This window comes from Halictus rubicundus, chromosome 5 (assembly GCF_050948215.1).
Source record: "Halictus rubicundus isolate RS-2024b chromosome 5, iyHalRubi1_principal, whole genome shotgun sequence".
NCBI classification, from domain to species: Eukaryota; Metazoa; Arthropoda; class Insecta; order Hymenoptera; family Halictidae; genus Halictus; species Halictus rubicundus.
This window is the reverse complement of record NC_135153.1, coordinates 13,867,493-13,889,790: the sequence shown is the minus strand read 5'-3', so window position 1 is coordinate 13,889,790 and position 22,298 is coordinate 13,867,493. Positions and strand designations below refer to the sequence as shown.

At 47.4% G+C, this 22,298-nt stretch overlaps 1 protein-coding gene across 4 annotated transcripts in view; it reads left to right on the top strand.

Moving 5' to 3' along the window:
- Nucleotides 1-22,298, top strand: part of LOC143354420 (uncharacterized) — a 138,730-nt gene that overhangs the window by 73,152 nt on the left and 43,280 nt on the right. For all 4 annotated transcript variants that reach the window (XM_076788488.1, XM_076788490.1, XM_076788489.1 and 1 more), the window contains 2 exons: nucleotides 7,582-7,777; nucleotides 8,947-9,216. In XM_076788488.1, coding sequence (XP_076644603.1) covers nucleotides 9,022-9,216 — 195 coding nt within the window. In that variant the 5' untranslated portion in view covers nucleotides 7,582-7,777; nucleotides 8,947-9,021. The remainder of the gene's footprint in view (nucleotides 1-7,581; nucleotides 7,778-8,946; nucleotides 9,217-22,298) is intronic.

The following is a 22,298-nucleotide window of genomic DNA, read 5'->3' as shown; positions in this document are numbered from 1 at the left end:
ACTAGAAAATAGGAAGAAACCGTTTCGCACCGAGGCGACGAGTGTCGCGTGTTAATCTCTCGCTTAATTTGAAGGGCTCGTCTCGTCGGCTGCGAGGAAAATTGCATAGAATTTCCCACGGCCATGCTCATCTCTCTCTCTCTCTCTCTCCTTCTGTCGCTTTGCGCGTTCAGTTCCGTATCGGCTTAAAGGGACCTCGATATTAATGCGCCGTTGATTTTAACCGGTTCCAACGAAGAAATTGAAAAGAGCCGAGCGAACTCCCTCTCTCTTTCTCTCTCTTTCTCTGCTCATCTTTCAATCCTTTCTTTATTAATTCAGAAGCCGAGTAGTTTTAGAGGGACCATAATTAAAATCGAGCTTCTCGCTGTTTTTTTCTCTCCTCCTCTTTCTTCCCGGTCTCCTTTCTATTTTTTTTTTGTCGGTCTTTCTCGTATTGTACGCTCTCTTTCCTTTAATTCCCGGATTTTCTGTTTTAATTATACCCTTTGCAGAGCTGGCGAGCGCGCCCGCGGAGATTCACTTTGTCCTTAGCGCGTTCGATGAATCGATTGTGAAATTATTCCGTTGCTGCGTGTCTGCTGATTAACTGTACCTCTTTTCACCGGGGGTTCAAGTTTCATCTCGCGGGCTCTCCACGGACACACCGGCCGATTCGAAATGGAAAAAAAATCCACTTCTTTCGAACCTTCTCCGCCGGTTCGACGGTCTTTTTACAGGTTCTACGCTCGAAATCCACCATTTTGCGGGTCGTACTCGCCTTTTTGCAAACCAAATTCACCCTGTTGCGGACGGAATTCGTCCGCTTGCAAATCGAATTCGCCCTTTGAAATTCAAAGTCTTGTATAACAACGAACAGATGTGAAATACTTATTTAACCGCGTAGGTCTGGTCTACGATGGAGATAAAATCACGACGAAGCGGAATTGTGTTATCTCATTCTCGGTTCACCCGCAAGGTGAATTTGTAAAAATTCAGAAATTTGTGAATACGGTCTTTGTAAGCGTCAAATTCCAGTGCAAACCCGTACGTCCGTCCCTGTACCGGGCAGAATTATTTCTGACACTTTTTTGACATTTTTATTCGCGGCTGACGCGACCTGATACTTTGACCCGATTTTTCCTCGAAATTCTATAAAGGTTTATGTAAAAATGGTAATCGTGAAGTCCGATCCGTAACGAATGTGATTGAAATGCTGCATATAAATCATAAATATACAGGGTGTTCCGCGTACCGTGGACAACCAATCGGGAAGTGATTCTACACGCAAAAGTGAGCCGGAAAGAAAGAATCAAATTTTGTCGTTTGACGCCTCGTTTTCGAGAAAAACGAATTCAAAGATCCGTCAGGTTCGCGTGCTATAGTACGCGCACGAAGTAGAATCGGTAGGTCATGCTCAGACGCGGCAGCCGATTCCTATCTGATAGCACGCGTATTCGCTGAACTTTCAAACTCGATTTACTCGAAAACAAAGCGTCAAATGAACAAATTTGATTCTTTCTTTTCGACTCGCTTTAGTGGGTAGGGCCCCCGCGGTAGTGGGGACAGTTCTGGGACTTTTATCGGGTAGACATTTGGGACAAATATCGAGTAAACACTGTTTAAAGCAGGAATAGGCAAAGATCTTATAATCTCTTATGAGGGTTAATCACAAGTTGATATTTTAACCCTTTGCACGCGAAATTTCAAGTTAGCATGTCACTGTGTTAACACTAAACCTACCACGACCTTTTCAAACTTCTGCGTGCAATTTCGTACATGCAACATTATCACATCGCTAATTATGACTTTTCTTGAAGTATGTATACATTGTATTTTTCAGTATTTATTTATCGTTTTATTTTTTTTTCCAAGAAATATTTCCAAGAACGAGATAATATGGTATTTACTCTTCTAAACCTAAACAATCGGTATAAAAGAAAGGCTATTCTCAATGTGGCATGGCCAACTCAAAATAAATGAGCCGCCCTATTGAATGAGACGCTATCAAGTTGCGCACGCGCCTGGTTGATAATACTGTTTCATGGCAAATGCATCTAAACCGCAAAGGTGGACAACTCAGTACAATTTCGTAAATCGAGGAGAGAGCATCGCAGTATTTTTTGTATAATTGAAATTATATGAAAATAAATTTGCATCGTCATATTATGGGAGTTGTTCATCTGCTAATTCATTCAGCAACAAATCGACTATTATCTACGTTTAATTATATTATCAATAACTTCTTTTAAGGTTCGGTCATTTTGACCGCGCACGAATAGATATACAAGAAGTGCCGGTAGGTTTGGTGTTAATCTTGAGGGATGTAAAGGTCGGGGAAATGTAATTTGAACGGAAGATTGAGACGGTGAACGGGGGAGGTAGGGGGCTGTTCGAGAGCCCGTAAATCTGCGTTTCGGATCGAGAGGGTGTCCCATTGGCGCAGGGTCAACCCGGTATCTCGGTTCCTCTGCTCCTCGAGCGGAGCATTTTCGCAACGGCGAAAGGTACTCTAATCCGATTCGTAAACACAATAGAAAGTATCTCCGTGAATCTAGGCTACCGAGCCGACCGTCTCTCACTCTCTCTCTCTCTCTCTCTCTCTCTCTCTCTCTCTCTCTTTCTCTCTGTCTCATTCTCCTTCGCTCGCGCAAGCACCGATGTATACGTATATCCCGTGCAAGCGAGACCTAAATACCGGGCTACCCTCTGACCTCGACAGAAATGTCCGACATCCGGTTACTTCGGGGGATAGCAACCTTTTGATAGGTCATCGACGTTTCTTCTCTCTGATAAAGAGTCCAACGAAAAAGGAGGATATTCGCGGAGCAGAAAAACCGGAGCGGCCCCGCGGGAGGGGATGAGGAAATTAGAATAGCGTCGTTCCGCCTCCCCACCTCTACCGGTTCAAAAAAAGAAAAATGCGGATGATACCAATGAATGGCCCCGAAAGCTGAATATCTGTAATTGTAATTAGTAAGCCGCGGCGGAGCCTCGCGGAAGCATAAAACTGTCCCGGGTCCGTTTCTACAAAAACGCGGGAATTAAACAGAAATTTATGTCGCCCATTTAAACCATCCGCCGGGTTACACCGGGTGAATTAAAAAACTTCTTAAATCTTCATTCGCGCACGCGATCCACCGCATCCTGCATACATGCATTTGCTAATTAGTTGATTCCGCGTTTACGTTCCTATAAGGAAGGATCTGCCCGGGAATCAAAAGCCGCAACATTTCGCAACCTCGGCTCATTCAATGGCCGTGCTTGGGACACACGTTGATGATTCCATTCAATCCTCCTCCGTGCTCTCGAAACATTAAATTAAATCTGAGATTATAATTAATACCCCGTTATGCGACCACACCATCCTCCCGCGATCCTCGGGATGCATTATGTTCCGAAAGATTCGAATCGGACCGTCGCGAAATTTGTAATTGCAAAGCGTTTTCAGTCGCGGGAAAGAAGAATTCGAGGCCTCGAGAATTCTTGACGCCTTCGGTCGAACGGCAAAAATAAATTGGCAGCGGATCGAAAGGGGGCGTAAAATCGATGAAAGGCTAAAGGGGAGATCAAAACAAAATGGGAGGCGATATCGGGCAAGATGGCGGCGGCGCGCGCGCGAGCCCAGGTAATTTCGCGAGAATCTGGTGCCGCGCGCGCGATTTCCGCGGGTTGTCGCCTCCCGGGCTTTTTCCGATTCGCGGAATTCATCGATTCCCACGATCAGGCTCTCGCCGCGGGGCGAGGAAATTTCAAAACCGCAGTCGAGCGTGCGGCCTAAACTGTGAACGCCTTAGATATTGCTCCCCGGCCCCGATAAGAGCCCGCGGGGCCAGGAGTCGCGCAAATGGAACCACCGGAGCGGCTTAATCGCGCGAACGGATCTGTCGTTACACCGATTCCCAATTTGTCGCGATATCTGACATCAATCAGCGGCCCGATTAAAACCTTCGATCGACAGGTTTCCCACCACACAGGTTACAGACCCTATGTAACCCTTTATCGAGGGTGGGGAGGGGGGTTGAACGTCGCCGGTGGTCTACCCATCGGACTCGCCAAATCAACTTTCCGATCGCACCTTAATGAGAGCGAAATCGCTCGATGAGACTTCAACACCGATATTTGACTTTCACGGTTTTATCGAATAACCCCCACGTTAATTATGCTAATAGATACAAGCGGTCGCGTTAATCGTTTCCAGATAATGCTACTTCTTCCCCTGCACCGGTACCTCCCCACTCCTGCGCCTCAAACCGGAAGACCTCGGTATCTTCGCTCGCTGTCTCGTAAAACGTGACATTTTCTTGTCCGTTTGGCTATGTCATTTTAGTGCAAAGTGACGTCATTTATGCAAAATACTGTCTCGCCCCCGTTGCGAGAAATGGGGGCGTAGGGAAAACAATGGGGAAACACTCATTTTTGTCTCAACACGTTCGCTAGCCAGCACTTATTTCGACAACAGGTCTCGTAACATTTTATGCGACGGATCCTTCTATAAAATATTGAAAAGAATATTGTCACATAAAAGTGGCAAGCTCTCCGGACCTACTACTGCGCCTTATAATTTTAAGGTACGTCGTATACTGAAACACTTTTATTGTCTTTAAGCAATATACAAAATTGAGGTCGTCAATTAACTTGCGCAAATAGAATGATAAATAAACTTAAGTTAACACAAGTGAAAAGATTGTAGAATTACCAAGAGAACGGGAAATATTTTAACGTTAGATGTAGAGTTTAAAAGATTTTCACTTAATTTGCCTAGCCCCATCGTGTAAAGAAAGAAGTTTAAAATTCGGAGACTCTTGCATAAAAGTTGTTACCGAAGGTTCAAGGTTAGGCTTCACGATAATGTTACTCAAACGCGCGTGTCCGGTTCCCTTTCTGATTTTGTCATTCCTGTGGCCACCTCCTATTCTGTAAAAGACATTCCGTTCCCCTCCACTCGCGGTCATCCTGCCCCTACTTTACCTACTTTCCCACTATCCAAGCGTCTTCTTTAGACCCCCACCTAACCATACTCTAACCTCGCTCTCATTCTACTTTTCTTTCCCGACTGGGACTCGCTTAGTTTGTCTTTTTCCGCTACGTCTACTTCCTGAAACTCTTCTTCCACTTCCTTTCGACTTCCTGCTGCTTCTCTGACCTTCCCCGACTTTTCTGTACGGAATTTGTTGTGCAGAAGTATTGCTTCTAACACTAGGTTCAGGGAGCACTAAAAGCGACTATTTTGTATTACTTTATAAAAACAACAAGCGCGTGACACCCAGTTTCAGCAATATTTTAAAAACAATATACACAAAAAAGTAATAAATTTGCTGAATGATTTCAGACGTATGCATCCTTAGAATCTTCATAATTTTAAATTAAAAATATTCGTCGTTTCGACGGGTCCCGTGAACCTAGTGTTGCAGACGAATTCTTTTTCTCATTAATATCGTTGTTGTCTTGTTGTGTACCTCGACTTCTTCAGGATCCTTTCAATATTGACCGAGTCGCTTTTGTTCGAGCTTATTCATCGCTCGTTTCGATCATCGAGGGAACGTCGGGCGAGATTGTGCGTCGGAAACGTTGAGAATCCGTTTGTTCGTCGAAATAGGCTGCGGTTTTCTTTCGTTTCTCCATGGATAAATAATAACGGCGGGTGGAACGGGAAGGGGGCATGGTAAACAGCCGGGGGGGGGGGACGATCGATGGACGCGGCCTACGGGCCAGCCGAGTCGTCGATTTAATAGTAATTACCGGCTTTCATCGTCGTTCACCGAGACAAACGATCGACCGGCCGGCCGGCCGTGCTCGCGTTACACCCGCCGCCGACGGAATTTCTTATTTCCTTTCGGCCGATGCCTGTGCTTTAACCGTCCGGCCGAAGTCATACGCGAGTAAGCATTCGTGGCTCGTGACGAGTGGCTTCGTAAAAAACCGGCGGACATCGTAAATCAACCGCCGGGCGGATGAGTGTCTGGCAAACTGTGACGAAACGCGGTGCTGGTTCCACGGTTCACGGTGAAGTTCGCTGTGCCTCGGATATTCATTCGTTTCCCTGTCGTTCACACCCCTCCAACCCCCTCCCCACCCCCGCGCAACTTGAACCATCAACCGGGGCTGCAACCGTTCGCGCGGTGTTGACTCCCGAAAGAAATTACTCTGATTGGGTGCCAAGGGTGGTCACCTGACTTTTGTAGTGTCAACAGCTCGGTAACTGCTGTACAATTTCCGTTCACAGCCTTCAGATACAAACTTAAGATCCGTCTTGATCGTGATCCGACGGGTCTCTTAAGTCTCTAGCTAAACTTGTCACATTTCTTTTTGCCCTGTATTATCGATATTATGAATTCTGACTTGCCAGAAACGTGCTTCAAGTTTTATTTCGCAGAGAATCAAGACAAAATATAGCTGAATTTGTAGCTGGAGATATTTTCTAGTGCGCGCTGCTCTCGATTTCATCCAGAAAACTCATCCAATGGCATAAAAATGTTTGGACTCCACGGCATGCGCATCGTCAATTTTTGGCCTACTTCTGACGGTTATATTACCAAATACCTGCATAATCTCGGCAGCTCCTGACCGGCGCGCACTAGATTGAACCTTCCTCTTTTTAATGAGCCTTTTACCAGCGACAACATATTCTTATTTAAGGACGAAAACTTGAGGCACGTGAAACCATTTTTTGACGGTAACGTAGTCACTCTACCTTATCGCGAATCTACGAATTTTTGCGGCTGCTTAACACTAGGTTTACGGAGCACTAAAAGTCACTGTTTTACATTACTTAAGATAAATAGGACGAATGTGCTGCTCAAATTTTTAGCCATCTTTTTTTTTTTAGTCACGTATACCCAAAGAAATAAATTTGTTGAATAATTCCTCACGGATGTATCTTTAGAATCTTAATAATTGTCAATTAAAAATACTGGAACCCGTAATTTTGACGAGTCCCGTAAACCTAGTGTTAATAAGCCTCCATCTTTTATTCATATTGACTTACAGCTCAGGCTCTATTATCGAAGGCATGTCGCAGTATTCTATAAGTCGCGGGAACACAAGGACGTATCAACAGATTTTCCATAAGCCGCTGACCGTGTGTTTGAATTATCTAGCGACCGTCTATGCGTCCTGTCTCTCGGATGAACGGAGTTTGACTAAAATCGCAGGGGAGGGGCGTGTGTGGTATGCGACTCGATTTGTTTTCGAGTAACAATATTAATGAATCGATGACCCAGCTGCAGCTCGCGGTTTGCCGTATCGAGCGGGAAGGCAGCTCGAGCCGCGTCTAATCGGACTGGACGCGGGAGCCTCGACCTAATCGAACTTGTTGTGTGCAGGGGAAAAGAAAAGGGGGGGGGGTAGATGGTCGATAGAAGGGGTTTCGATTGAGCCGAGTCGAACGGTATGGAAAATTGAATCGAAGGATCCGTTTGCGAGCGGCACCGGCAGTTTCGACTCCGGGTTTGCGAAACGGTTTTGATCCGAAGAAAAAGGAAAAGTCAAAACCATTTGTTAAATCGATTACGGTCGAGCGCGTTTAACCGGATCAGGAATCTTGCGTGCGTATATACCACACGTGTGTGCTCACCACGATTGTTCTCTTCTCTGTTCCAGGAGGTGCACGCGAGGCGTTGATAACGTCAACGGGGGAGTCGCCTAACCGATCCGATGCGCGCGTACACGCTCCAAACAGCAACGACGTCCGCTTAGAAAGTTTTCGAGGATCGACAAAGAGAGAGAGAGAGGGGCCCCAGGTCGGTTTGACTTCGAGAACGAGACCGGCGACTGACTTCCCCATCGACTGACACCTGTAAGAGAGACTTTCGCCCGGTTCCCTAGACACGCGCGCGCCCGTCTCGCTTTTCTCTTCTTTCTCTCTTCTCTTCCATCGATCGTGCGCGTCCTGCGTAGCCGAGGCAACAGATGGAACGAAAAGTAGCTTCGCCAGGAAACATAAATTGCCGCCTCTCGAACCGGTTGTAATTTTCGAACGCAATTTCCGCGCGAGGAACGCGCGAGCCCCCGTTCTAAGATAATTGATTAGACCGGGCATCGTGGGAACCCGGGAGGCGCACGATCCTTCCAACCGATCCCTCGCGATACGCTAGTCCATTTAGATTAACTCTTCGCACCGCGGAACTTTTCTCCGTCGGCTAACGCGAACGCACTACGCGCTACTTAATTATTTACGGAAATGATTACCTCCGTCTTACGCGGAACCGATACCGCCGCAGTCGTACGCGGAAAAGAGTTGCGAGCACACGATACCTCCACGCCAGCGTACCGGCGAGACAATGCGAAAGAACCTTTTGGTTTTTCACACGGTGACTGCCACGTCGGTCGCATACGATTGACACCATTTTTTTACGAATTTTCAACTCAAATTCGTACGGTAGTAGACAGAGTAGAACAGAATTTCAATGGGAACTACGACGTATAAAAACGTCAACAGTGACTAGAAGTCTCGACTTACTACGGGTTCGATTGAAAAATTCATTTCTTGGAACTTTGGTACGGTGCTGGTGTGGCAGTTATTCCCTATTTTTTTTTCAGAACCTTCTAGCGACGTATTCGTGACATTTTTCTGATTAAAATGATACCAAACACGACACAGTTCGGATCATAATCGCTCGTGTAATCCACGATAATGTGGAACCTCGTTTATCCGAACGTTCCACTTGATCAGTTTGGTTAATAGAGGTTCTACATTATCGTGGATAAAACAATCAAATACGATCCGAACTGGGTCGTGCTTGGTATCATTTTAATCAGAAAAACGTGACGAATATGTTGGTAAAAGTTTCATGAGAAAAATAATTAAATTTTTTGGTCACTGAATCAATATTAATTCCGAAATACTCCCCACGGTATAAGTAGTCCCCTCGGGTTAGATCTTCGACAAATATCGTGTGCATCTTTTGTGCATATATTGAAGCATTACTGCACTTCCGATTTGCTGATGTCGACCGATTGTTGCAGCGTGACAGGGTTAGCAGACGGGATTAAGGTGAAGCACGGTAACGTGTTCAGCTAGCGGCCGCGCCAGGTTCGCGCATGCTTCAGCGACGAGGCAGTTCAGTAACGACACCTCCCGCGACGTCATCGTCCAACATGTTTCCCCAACAGTATTGTCTACGATGGAAGTACCATCACAGCAACCTACAGACCATGTTCTCACAGCTGCTCGAGCGGCAGGTGTTCTGCGACGTCACCCTCGCCTGCGAGGGCAAGACTCTCAGAGCGCACAAGGTAAGCAAAGACTTCTATCGGGGGTGCAACGCGGTCACTGGGAGCTTTTTATGGTCACCAGGATTACTGTGCCAGGGGCCCACTAACCTGGTAGGCCACTGCTTTGCTCGATGAATTGTTTCATTAACCTTCCGGCTGCTGAATCGGTCGTCCAACAATGCGAAGTTACACAACGGAGGATTTAAACATTAGGAAAACTTCGACTTGAATTTGCGGTATTTTCAAGCAAAAATATAGTGCTTTTGCTTTTTCTTTGAGTAGGATAATCACTCTGTCTATATTAATAATACTTATTTTTAAAACCTATTGAATATTAAAAAAGAGATATGTAATGTAACTGATTTGAATGAAAAAAACTTAATATCGCTTTTCTAATATTTGTTATGTTTTAAAAATAATTATAATTATCACCCGAACAGTAATTGGGTCACTCAGCGCTTTTGCTTACCGTGTGCCTTTTAATACCAAAAGGTACGTCGACCTTATGATCATTACGAGTGCGTATAAAAATATCTATTATCTTTTATGCTTTTGAACAAGTTCTCACCCTTTTATCCGTTGATTCCGACGCCTGTAGGACGTCACCGAAAAGGATAATCTTTCCCGGAGAGCGAGGTGGTAAACGAAGTAAAACACGCGCAATCAATCAGTGTCTGAAATTTTTCAATACGGCCACCATTCTCTCTAGAAATCCGGCTAAAATCTCGTTCGGCGCGGGGGTTGATTGATCGTTTCGTCGAATGCGAAAACAAAAAAAAAAAAAAAAGGTTAAAAATCAGCGAGCCCTTGTTGCCGGGGACTGGACGCGACCGGGATTTCTTGTGTCCCTCGGAAGGGACGATTTCACGCGGCGAGAACGGTGCTGGTCGAATGAAAAATTAATTACGAAAAAATAATATGGGAACGAGCTGCACGTTGGGAATTACCATCGCACACGTCACTTTCGTTTCCCGTGAAAGTTCCGGGGCGTTTGTGGAGTAATTGTAACGGGCAGCCGCCGCCGCCGCCGCCGCCGCCGCCGCCGTGCTGGTTGACCCTTAAACGACGACAGCCGGCCGCCCTTCGCTCGGGCTCGATAGTTTCCTATTCGCTTTAAAATCCCTTTCCCTCTTGTACACGGGAGAGAGCCGGCGGTGGCTGGCGGGCTCTCTTTTACGCTTTAAAATTTTTTCAGAGCCGCCACCGCCGCCTGGTCGTTCAACTCCGCGTCGTTTAACGCGTTACAGGTGCATTGTATTATCAACGAGAGACGCGTGTGCCGCTCGATTTTCACTTTCCGCGGACGCGTGGACGCTCTCTCTCCCCTATATCGCAATTGCTCGCGCTCTCCCGCCCCCCTTCAATGCGCTAATTTCACCCGTCGCCGGCTCTTGGAGAGACCCCTTGACCGCCTCCGCTCGAAAAATCTGAAACGCACCGGTTTTCGCTCGTTCCATCCACCGGAACGTTTTATTCGCCGCGGAGCACTAAGAACAGAACCTAATCGAACAGCCCCGGTGCCCTCCGCTTGACACGTTACACTCAATTCTCGATATATCCGAGCCGTGTTATGTTTACACTCCTCGTAAAGGAGTGGGGATAATTCCGCCACATTTATCATCCAGGTCTTGGCGACATATATAGAGAAGTCACTGTGTGTATCAGTTAAAAGTCTATGTTTCTACCCTAGGGTTTCCTCTATGTTTCTACCCTAGGAAACCCTGTCTAGGGATTCTACCCTTAAAAGTCTATAAACCGTGGCTAAAGACTTTTAGTTTGGACATTTCGTTTGGAATTATAATGTAAACAAATATGTCTACGCTTCCTTTTAGTGCGAAATAATTACTGAAAATTCTACTAACCCTTTGCACTCGAAATATGACTGTTTTCATCTGGTTTATGTGTAAAATCGAGTGTGTTTATTTGCGTCAAAGAAGTTTAGAATTTTCTTTAACTGTAGTCTAGTAATTTTCGGTGGTGATTCGAAGGGGACAGCCGAGTGCAAGGAGTTAACACGCTTCCGGTGAAGTGTTAATTGGGACCGTGAAAGGCCACTATAGTCCGTCCACCAAGCCCAGACGGTATAGCACCAGCGTCGTGCATCCTCTCGAAACTGTCTGAGAACCATAACTTCAGCTGGATCGCGCTCAAGTGGCTACCGCACGGCGCATTTGTTTACCTTCGCCGGGACTATACGCTCGCGACACGTAGCACGAAGTGTACATACTCCTGACGCGTTCCAAATAATCGGAGCCCGGCGTCGTTTGTCGGAGAGGCTTCCATGCAACGCGAATCAATTTACTTTCGATCCGGGGAGGGTGAAGGGAGGGGCTCTCTCGGAGAGGAGAGACCGGGAGCATTTTCGAGGAATTTCGACAAGATTTCCGCGGTCCAGCGAGGACGGGTGAAAAAGCATCGCGGTCCAATAAACGTGTTTCCTCGTAATTAAACTTCATCCCCATCAGAAAAAACCGGGCGAGAGCAGACGACAACAGACGACGAAGGCAATCTCGTCCAGCTTCCATTGACTTTCACGATGCCCGGTCGTCCACCCCCGTCCCCTTTTCTCCTCGTACACGTGTCTCTCTATCACTCCGCGCCCAGTCCTGCTGCTCGCCCGCCCCCGACCCACACCCCTGGCTTTTTCCCTCTGCGCGTTTTTCTGCGTGCCCACCTCCTCCTTGCAAGCCCCCTCCCTCCTGCCGTTCCACCTCCGTAGTCGGGTGGAGAATTTCCTCTATTCGTCTTATTGCGCGTCGCCGGCCAGAGAAAAGAGACCGAGAGAGAGAGAGAGAAAGAGAGAGAAAGCTCTTACGATGGAAGCGCGGGATACGGCGGAGAAACGACTCGAGGGAAAAAGAGGGAAAGAGAGAGAGAGAGAGAGATAGAAAGAGGTGGGTGTGGGGTGGCGTGTGGGTGTAGACCACCCTCGCCTGGCCCCGGGGAACATAAAACTTAACAAACGATCAATTTTCTGTTCTTTGTTTCTTAGCAGGCTGGAACTACGGTATTTCGCCACTCTCCCTCCGCCCCTCTACCAACCCCCGTCCGCGTTCTCCTTCGCCCCAGCCGACCCTCTTCCAACCCACCCACACCCCCTTGGTGTCCCCCACCCGCGCAACCCCTCTGTTCTCCTCCACCCTTTCTTTCTTTCTTTCCTCGTTCCGTTCCCTCTACCTTCGGCCGCACCGAGCCGAGCCGAGCCGAGCCACGCCGCTCTCGCCTCTCTCTCTCTCTCTCTCTGTCTCTCCCTCTGCACCCCCTCACTTTCCCTGGCAATCGCTATCTTCTTCTTTTCTTCCCTCCCACTCTCTGTTTCACCCTTCAGCTAGGCAGGCAGGCAGGCAGGCAGGCTGGCAGGCTGAGCCACCCCCTTCGCTTCACCCTCTCGTCACCCTCATCTCTCTTTCTCTCTCTCTCTCTCCCAGTCTGCCCCCTCGTCTCGGCCCCTCTGCCCCCATCCCCCGACGAGGGTTCACCCCCCGGTTCCCGCGGCAGCCGGCAGCCACCAACCCCCCTCCATGTTTCCCTTTTTGTATCTCCGTCTCGGCCGTGCGTCGAAACGAGCCGCGCAGAGGAGAGGCACTCTATCAAAGTAGAGTACGTTTGGCTTGGTTTATTTTTTACTTTGGGAGGGGTCCAAATTGTAAAATCAATACTTCCTCCTAAATTTAGAATGCCGCCACCCGGCGACGCCGACGCGCACACGGCCTTTTTCCAACGGTTCTTCCTTTCGGGCCTGCGGAACGCGGGTCGGTCGGGCGAGCGCGCGCGGCCGCGACGCGACGCGACGCGACGCGACGCGACGTCGAGCATACCGAGGGAGAGGGTGATCTCTCTCGCGGGCGCGCGCTCCCCCGGACCACGCCGAGTCATCGCGCCGGAAAACAAAAGACGAGTCGCGCCAGGGGCGGAAACGCGACCGCCTAATCGCGCGCCACCGCACCGCTGAAAACCGCTCGACACCTGATTGCTGCTTCGCCCGCGCGATTCACGACCAACAACTTCCGCGAGCATTGACACGGTTCCACAACCCCCTACTCGCCTTCGCGCTTTCACCCTCATGCTGCTTTTCCGAATTTGTTCACCAATTTTACAACTACGTCCTTCTGCATTTACCTCCGTAAACGGGTCGGTACTGGTTCCAGACTATTCTTTTCGTTGGATGCACCGGAAGTAGCTAACTGTAATGTTGTTTGTTCAGTTTCCTGATTAGCCTAAACATTTTTATACACCCTGTATAATTGCTAAAGGTTTAAATTCGCTTCCTCTCTCAATTCCCCAAACACCAAGGGGAATTGACTATGAAAGTGTCATTAGCAGTCGTCGAGTGTACTAGCCAAGTGGCCTGATCGATCGTCGTTCTTGTTAGGTTTGGAGCCTTTTTAGAACAATTTCTGCAGTCTCTATCGTCTCCGAATGACTAAGCTTTGTACAATAAGATCTGTTTCCGACCAACTTCGTAAGATCTATTGCAAATAGTCGGAATTCTTATCAGCGATACTGTTATCAATCTAATCTGACTTGTTGGCGACGTAGACGAATTGCTAAATCCTCTAGCGAAGGTTTCTTGACGTTGAAGAGCCTCATTCCGGTCTTCAAAGAAATCTTCGGTTGGCTCAATGAGAGTGGAAAAGAAAAATGTCTGAAAACCATGACATGCTTTTTATTTTACAATTTGAGTGGGACACTGCTGGTTAAATTAAGATGTAATACAAACATGGCTCAATACCATGAGATGACATCTTCATCTTGATCTTCAATTACTTTGCCTAAGACCCGGTCGGTTGAATGAGAGCGTCTGACAACCATGAGATGATCTTTATCTTACAATTTGACTGGATTGATCTGAACTTGATCTCTTGCAATTTGCCTAAGACCCCAGTCGGTGGCATTATAGTGTGCAATAAAAATGTCTATCAACCATAAAATGATTTTTATCTTACAATTCAACTGGGACAAAGACGGTTAAATTGAAATGTAAAACAAAAATGGCTGAAGACCATGAGACGATCTCTTGCAATTTGCCTGAGACCCGGTCGGTTGAATTAGAGCGTAAAAACAAAAACGTCTGGACACAACGAGACGATCTTCCTTAAAACGATCCATGACGATCGAACGAAGGTGTCAGAAAGATCCGAACGGAACGAGTCCACAGTGAAATCGTAGAATGACTCATCGTCGACCGAACATCGTCGCAAAGTAGAGCGTTCCGGCTGCTGTCGGAGGAATTAGAGACAGCTGCTTGCCGGTCCTCGGCCACCTGTATCCAGGTGTTCCTGGGCGATCGTAGATGCGATCGTTGTCCAGGAGAGGGGAAAATCGAAATCGTTTTCTTTCCGGCCTGTCGGCGTGAAGAGCGTCTGTTCGGGGCTGGCTCGTTGAATTAGGGGGTGCACCCTCGCGCGTCGCTGTTAACTCACCAGCTGAGAAGCGAGGTTTTAGGATCGCCGGGAACGATAAGACCGCGGAACGAGGCGCGTTTTCTGCCGGAAGAACAACACCCGCGAACGTTTTTACGATTCTCTTTCCATCGCGGGACATGCGTGCGTGCGCGCGCGTGTGTGGGTGCCTTCAGCGGGATTGAAATATAAACGGGCGGTCGCGCGATCGAAACGCAACGTCAATGGTCACGCTGCCGTGCTGCGGTTTGTTTTATGACGCTGTTGCGTTCGGCTCCTTGTTCTTCGCTTTTCCCGAAATCCCAGAGGTCAACTACGTCGATTACTGTTCGCAACGCGCTATGCTTTTCCGGATTTACTCGCGCCAGCTATTGTTTTTTCTCGGCCCTTGCACACTGGTCGGAAGTAAATCAAATTCCGAACGCGCGCCCGGTAACAAAAGCAGAAATTATCCAAAACAAGAGAACCCCGAGGCCCAGAGGCTTCCAACTTCCGAAAGAAACCAGAAGAATCATTCGTCGACGTCTCTCCAGGTCGCAGGGAAATAGAAACACTCGTCCGGCGACGTATTTCTTGCCCGCTTTTCTTTCAATCCGATCCCGGTGGCAGCCCATCTGTCCTCCATCACAGAAGCCTGATAAGAAACGGAATTTCTGGAACCGACGGCTCCTGGAAGACCGTTCTACGGGAGCACGGACGGGCACCAAACTCGATAAACATTTAACCAAAATTGTTCGCGGAAATATAAATCCAGAGAATGTGAATCCTTCAAGGATGAACAATAGGACGTGAGGCTATGAGCGTTTAGTCTACAGGTTGCCCGAGAATGTTGTGCTTCCTTGAAAGGGATAATTCCTGAGGTCATTTGAAGTAACTTTTTTCTTTGCGAAAATCTGTTCCCCGCGGCTTTATCGAGGAGTTATCAACGAAAAACACGGACCAATCAGAGTGCGGCTATAGCAGAGGGATTCCGGCTCGACGACGGGTCCTACCGAGCGTGGCGTTGGCACTGGCTTTTGGGACATTTAAAAGGGGCATATTTTTCCATTGAAAGCTTTAATTTTCTCTAAGAAAAATTTATATATCAATGCCAGCACAATACTGCGCAAAATTCCCTTTGGCAACATAATACAGTGATTTCTCTATATATGTCGCCAAGGCCTGGATGATAAACCTCGCGGAATTATCCCCACTACCGGTATACCCCGTGAGGGGTCACGAAGCTCGAGAGGCTTCGGACACCGGGTAGTGTAAACATAAACACGACGCTGGCAAGGTCCGCGTTGTTGACATATATCGAGAATTCACTGGAGTCCGAAGAACGTGTGGGTAGGGTCTATTTATCATTAACTACACTTGCTGGCGAACTCAATTTAATCTCTATATATACACGTATTGTTCGCGACTGTACAATTTTATGCGAGGTGTCTTCGAACAACGCTCGACGACTGTCTACTTAATCCGAAGTGTATCTCGCGACGACTTCTGACTGACTCCTCGAAAGTCCTGTACAACTTAATTCTAACGCCTTCGTTTGCCCTGGTAAAAATCCTAAACAACCCTGATTGGCTAACCCACGCTTTGGGTCCTTCCAATCAGAGCTGTTCTTTTTCTTCGTCTCACCCCCGTTCCTTCCGCCCTTGGCGTGTTTGTTTTCGGAACGGCGAGGTGATCGGAGAAGATGATGGGACTTTCCTCCGGGCCACCTATGCTTGACCCAAGTGTCGATAGACCGTTGGGTCCGCTTCAAGTGCCCTTCAGTTCGTCTCTTAATTTACGACGGTCTCAGTTTGCTATTGAGGACTTTGGGACAAAACTCTAATAAACATACTTCGACTAGGTCTGGAAAATGTTCACTCAAAAATAGCTTCGTCGAACGAGAGTCGTAAATTGCGTTGGCCGTTTGCACGAAAGAAAGACTCTTTTGTGTGCGTGCGACCCGCTACAAACGTATTACAAATTTTTAATAGAAATAAGTTACAATTTCATGTCCCTCGGAGATCTGGTTGTTGTTCAAAGTCTAACGAAGTTATAGATCGAATGGTAGCTAATTCTTTGTAGAATTCTCGTTCAGGGTGATGGGATTTGGCATGGGCAAAGCTTCGAGGGCTCCGTGGTTCTCTCGGTGTCTGGTATAAAGAACATTTAGCCGGCGTTTGTGCGTTTATCGATAGCGCTCGGGATGCGGCGGGCACCGCTCGCGCTCATTGAAACGCGAGCGTCTCAATTGGAGCTCTCCTCCGGTCGCTCGCGACATTGCTGTATAAATAGAGCATTCCTCGGCGGGAAATAGTGAGAGACGCTCGAAGCCGCGATTTATTCGTAGAACCGTCGCGGCTCGTTCACCAACGGTTCCATTAATCTCTCGACTTTCCCGGAATAAAGACGATAACGACTTCGTCGACTCTCCTCTGTTTGACTCGCGCTCGACGAAGCCCGATGCCACTCGGCTATCAGAGGCCCTATCGACGTCGAGGAGGAGGAAAAGCGCTCGGCTTGCTCGCTCGCTCGCTCGCTCTCGCGCGGCGTTCCCATAAAACGGGACACGCCGCGTCGAGCAGAGGGTAACTTCGTTCGCGTTTTCTTTCGTCGTGAAACTTTCATGCTGGAAACGAGCAACGGATACGCTCAAGGGCGGCCCACGGTTAAACGCCGCGCGCCGCGCCGCGCCGCGACGCGACCCAATTTTTCGAAAGCAGTTTTCAACTATAGTCCAACTCTATGCACACCCGGCCGAGCTAGATACTCGCTTTCTAGGCTAAATTCATTTTTCATTCGTGCCCGAACGAACCGCTCGCCGACCCGATCAATTTTTACGGCGTCCCGTGGCCGCGACTCTGTTGAGGCCACGGCTTTCTGCGCGATCCACAAGACCTAGATTGCAACGATTCCTTTTTTTTTCCCCCCCCCGAGTTCTCTTTGATTCCAGTCGAGATTTTTTTATCGCTCTGATATCTCGATGCGGTCGCGGTTTCGATGGATCGCCATCATTCGGACAACAGCCATTTTGTTTGCTATTACGTTTTATTTATGAAGTACGATTTATATAAAGTGGAGAGATCTATTGTGTAATCTCTGACTGCAAGTGGCTCCGTTTTATTCACAGTCGTGTGAATTTTATGAATTTTTTGGGGGAGTGGCTCAAAGGAAAAACCAGGAAAAACATTTGGAGAATTTAGAAAAATTGTAGCATTGTTTTGAACGCCATGACGTTATTAAGAAAAGAAATAAACGTCTACGTAGCTCCTGTCTTGCAATTCATTCAGACAATTTTATTATTTCGTCCAGTAGTTAAATGGTACCCAACATAGGAATAAAATTGCCAGGCTCAAAATTTGACCTCAACCATAGTAAACACAGCTTGGTTCACGCAACTTCTAGTAAACACACACTGTTGTCATTGAACGGGATTTAATGCAACGGTAACATCAAAGAAAATTTGCGATTATTATGGAGATGTATTGAAGGTGAACAAGTGTCAACGTTGGTTCAGAAGGTTTGCTGCTGGTGATTATGATCTCTCTGACAGGCTTCGAAGTGGACGACCAGTTGAATTTGATAATGACACCCTTAAATCTCTAGTGGAAGCTGATCCAAAATTAAGTATACAAGAATTATCGAGAAGCCTTGGGTCCACATGGTCACCTATACAAAGGCACCTACAAGAAATGGGAAAGGCATATAGGCAAGGAATATGGGTATCGCATCAATTATCCGAGACCAACAAGCATATTCGTCGATCAATTTGCACTTCGTTGCTATCCAGATTTCGTAGAGATCCATTTCTTAGCAGAATCGTTACCGGAGATGAAAAATGGATTCCTTATGATAACATAAAGCGTTCCAAGCGATGGCTTTCTGCAAATCAAATCGCAATATCGACCCCTAAACCTAGCTTATCGCTTAGAAAGGTGTTACTGTGCATTTGGTGGGACTGTCGTGGCATAATTCACTTTGAGTTGTTGAAACCTGGAGAAACGGTTACTGCTGAGTTGTATTGTCAGCAATTACAACGGCTGTATTCAGAACTATTGAAAAAGATGGCATCTTTAGTCCACAGAAAAGATGTAATACTGCAAATTGACAATGCCCGGCCCCATACAGTGAAACTCGCTCAGGAAAAAAATCAAAGAATTGCAATAGAAAGATCTCTGGAGCATTATTTAAGAAATAAAACATTCACTTCTGTAGAAGATGCAAGGAGGCACCTTGAGTCATATTTTGCTTGACGAACCCTGGATTTCTATAAGAGGGGGGACTGAAAATTTGCAGGAAAGATGGCAAACCGTCCTTGATAATGATGGAGGTAATACAATAAATTAAGAAATGAAAACTTAAATTTACTACAAAGTTTGTCTTAGATTTCAAAATAATTGATTACTTGTGGGTCCCCCTAATACATCAGTTGTATTTATTACTCGGTAGTTCTAGCGTTAAAAAGAGGACGGAAAGTCACCGAACGACCCGTCCTCTCCGGTTAACAGGTGAAAGTTTTCAAGGGTTGAATCATCCCCAACATGTCCCCAAGTCCCACCGAAACAACCGCGTGTCTGAGCCCGAGCCCGACTTGGATCGATCCCAGGCTAACTGGTTGTCCAGGTCGCGAATTAATGGAGGATGAAGCGATCCGGTTCCGGAAGTCGCGCAACTGGTCGCGACTGTTATGTTTGCGATCCGTGAACCAGGAATCTGTATACGGGGTCAAGCGATCGATCAACGACGGTTCGCGGAAACGCGAAGAAAACGATAGTGGGATTCCTCGGGGTCCGCGACCGTGACGAGGACGATATTCCACGTTCTCAGGTTCCGCGCCGGCAGCAGGAGATGCGCGTTACAGTGGCGTGTGTGCCCCGCGGGTAATTATATGCCGCGGCAGAAGGGTTGCCAGGTGCTAGGGTCGTTAAACCCGGACATCCTGTCTTCTAAAAAAACACGACGCGCCGTTTCCTAACTGTATAAATAATAGCGCGCCTTCGCACGCACCGGCGGAACGCCTCCGAAATCTCCGAGCCTCCACAAAATTCGCCTCCCCCCTATTCGTACCTAATTTTTCGATCATTTCCATCGCGGTTTCACGTATACCTGTTTCGGAAAAGAATGAGAATTTTTTGTAGGTAGAATCCACTCTCTTTTCGGCTGTACCAACAGAGTTATTATTACCTGTGTCGACTTGGCGGTGTCGATAAATTTCTTTTTAATCTTAAAAAGGACCACGGACCGTTTTTCCAACTGCTCAATTAATGGCGCTTAAGATAGATTTATGCGAGCTCTTAGCAATTTTTTAAACGTATTTGTGAAGCTGCTTCCTGCAATTGGCCTCTCTGTTGACTCGAACGTAACTATAATGCGAAGCAAAGAATACTTTGAATTTCTAGCATTTAATGGAACACATTACGTTCGCCTAGTAAATACGTCGGAGCTGTGTATTTCTAGCTTTAAGCGCGGCATTGAATAAAAAAGTTCTCGCACGATCGACAATATAGAAGTAAACATCTCACTCATCTACCGTATGCAAATCCCGCGGTTCACCTTCGGCAGCGTCGATAAGAAACGCAATTATGTAAAAAACAAAAAAAGAAAACTATGCTGCAGAACGAAGAGACTTATTCTCGCGTTCAAAGGCGTTCGTTTTCTCATCGAAATCGACTTAATCCGACCACCCTAAAATTTGTATATCTGAATATTTATTTTCTGAAAACGCAACGGCCGGCGTCGCAGATCTATGGGCATATAATTGTACTGTACCGCGTGGTAGCAGGATCTGACGTAAAAGAAAAAGGGAACCGGTTGGTCCGTAAAGGGTTAAGAATTCAATGCACGGACCCGAGTGTGCCGGCATTCGTGTTCGGTGGGTCAACGAATGAAACGGAATCCGAAAGAGACGAAAATCCTGGGACACGCGTCCGTGAGTGCACTAATGACGCGAACGGGTTAAAAAGAAGTCTGGCCGTGGCAGTCGATTTAGATTTTCACGTAAGCAAACCGCAAAGGGTTCGGAGTCCTCGTTCGAATCGCAGGGGCCGAAAACTTTCCCAATCAGACCGTGTGGACCCTTTGGCCGAGTGTTAATTCACACCCTCGCGCGGGTGCAGAAAGGGTTTCCCACCGGGTCTCGGGGACCTCCGCGAATTTTGAAGAGCGGCCGCGGAAGCGAGAAAGAGGGGGATAGAGAGAGAAGGCACCTAATGAAAACTATTAAGCCCCGAGATACGAGCAAAACAAATTAATGTTTCGCTCGGAGGGGGTGGCTCGTCGTGGCGCGAGCGCGAACGTGACTCAGTGTGAACGCCTGCGATGCTTACGATGGAAGACAGAGGGGTTGAAGGGGGCGGAAAAAAAAGAGCTAGAGGAAGGGGCGTCGGTGGGGGAAAAAAGTACTTACGCCCGTACGAAAATATCGATTATACTTTTTTACGAGTTCACTCGCTTCGGCGGGTGTTAATTTCGCGAAACGGCTTTTCCTTCGCCACGCGTCGCTCGTAAAATCCCATTAACACGTGCGGCAGCACTCGTCCTTCCCTTCTGCACCCCCACCCCCACCCCCGCAGAGCCACGCACACTCGTGTATATACATATGCACACATAGGACGAGTACCTTGTTCCCCTATCGTGCCTCTCGCTCTCTAGCCGGAGCTCGGCGCGTGTTGTCGGTCATCCAGTCGCGTCGAGGGAAATTTCGAGCGCGCGTTTTCCATCCAGGCTTTTGAGGAATCACCGACACACGCTGATTTCCACCCCTCCTCTCCCTACCCTTCTGCCACGCCGACGCCGTTTTCACTTTTTCAAGCCCGTGTCACTGGGTTTTCGAACTCTCGTCCCGCCTCGCTCTGCCTCGCTCTGCCTCGCCCCCGGCCCTCGGCTCGTTTAATGAAACGCTTTGTTTGCCGGACGGTCCGCGTCCGTAATCGGGCACGCGAGCAGACGCTTCCCAATGATAACCGTTCCGCTATCGGAAGACCCGACACCACCGCAACACCGAATTCCTTCGATTTTACACCACGCGCTTTTAACACTTCCCGCACCGCATGATTCCCCGCCTATCCAAGGCCACGATTTTCGCCCTGAGACGCGCAAGACGCTTGTATCCTCGGTCGTTAGCCCTTCGCCGCCCGAACTGTTTCCTCGCTTTTATTTTAGACCTCGCCTCGACGTCATACGCTCGCTCACGAAACTGTTCGAACGCCCTTTAAAACGGTATAACTTTTTTTAAACTGGACCGAACGACCTGACTTTTTTTTAGCAATTAGAAGAATTGGTTCACCGAATGACGTGCGAGAAAGATTTCGAAAAAATTGCAATCACTGGGAATTATGAGAGCAAATAAAAAAGGCACTTTGCAAAACTTTTTTCATTTCAGCCTGTAACGAAAATTGGAAATATGCGTTTTGTAGATCTGTGTCGGTTGTACACGTACTGAAAATTTCAACTAAATCGGTTGACGCTGATAAAAACGGCACGTATAGATGTTAGAATCCGCGGATTTGAAGCTGACCAAAAGTCACTTTTAATTATTTCTTGCTCGTGTGTGTATCAATCAATTTGAATGAAATTTTCAGCACGTGTGTAACTAACATAGAACTACGAAACGCATATTTTAAATTTTCGTTGCAGGCTCAAATAGAGAAGTTGTAAAAAGTGCCATTTTTATTTTTTCATGTAATTCTTACCAATTGCAATTTTTAAAAAATTTGTTTCGCACGT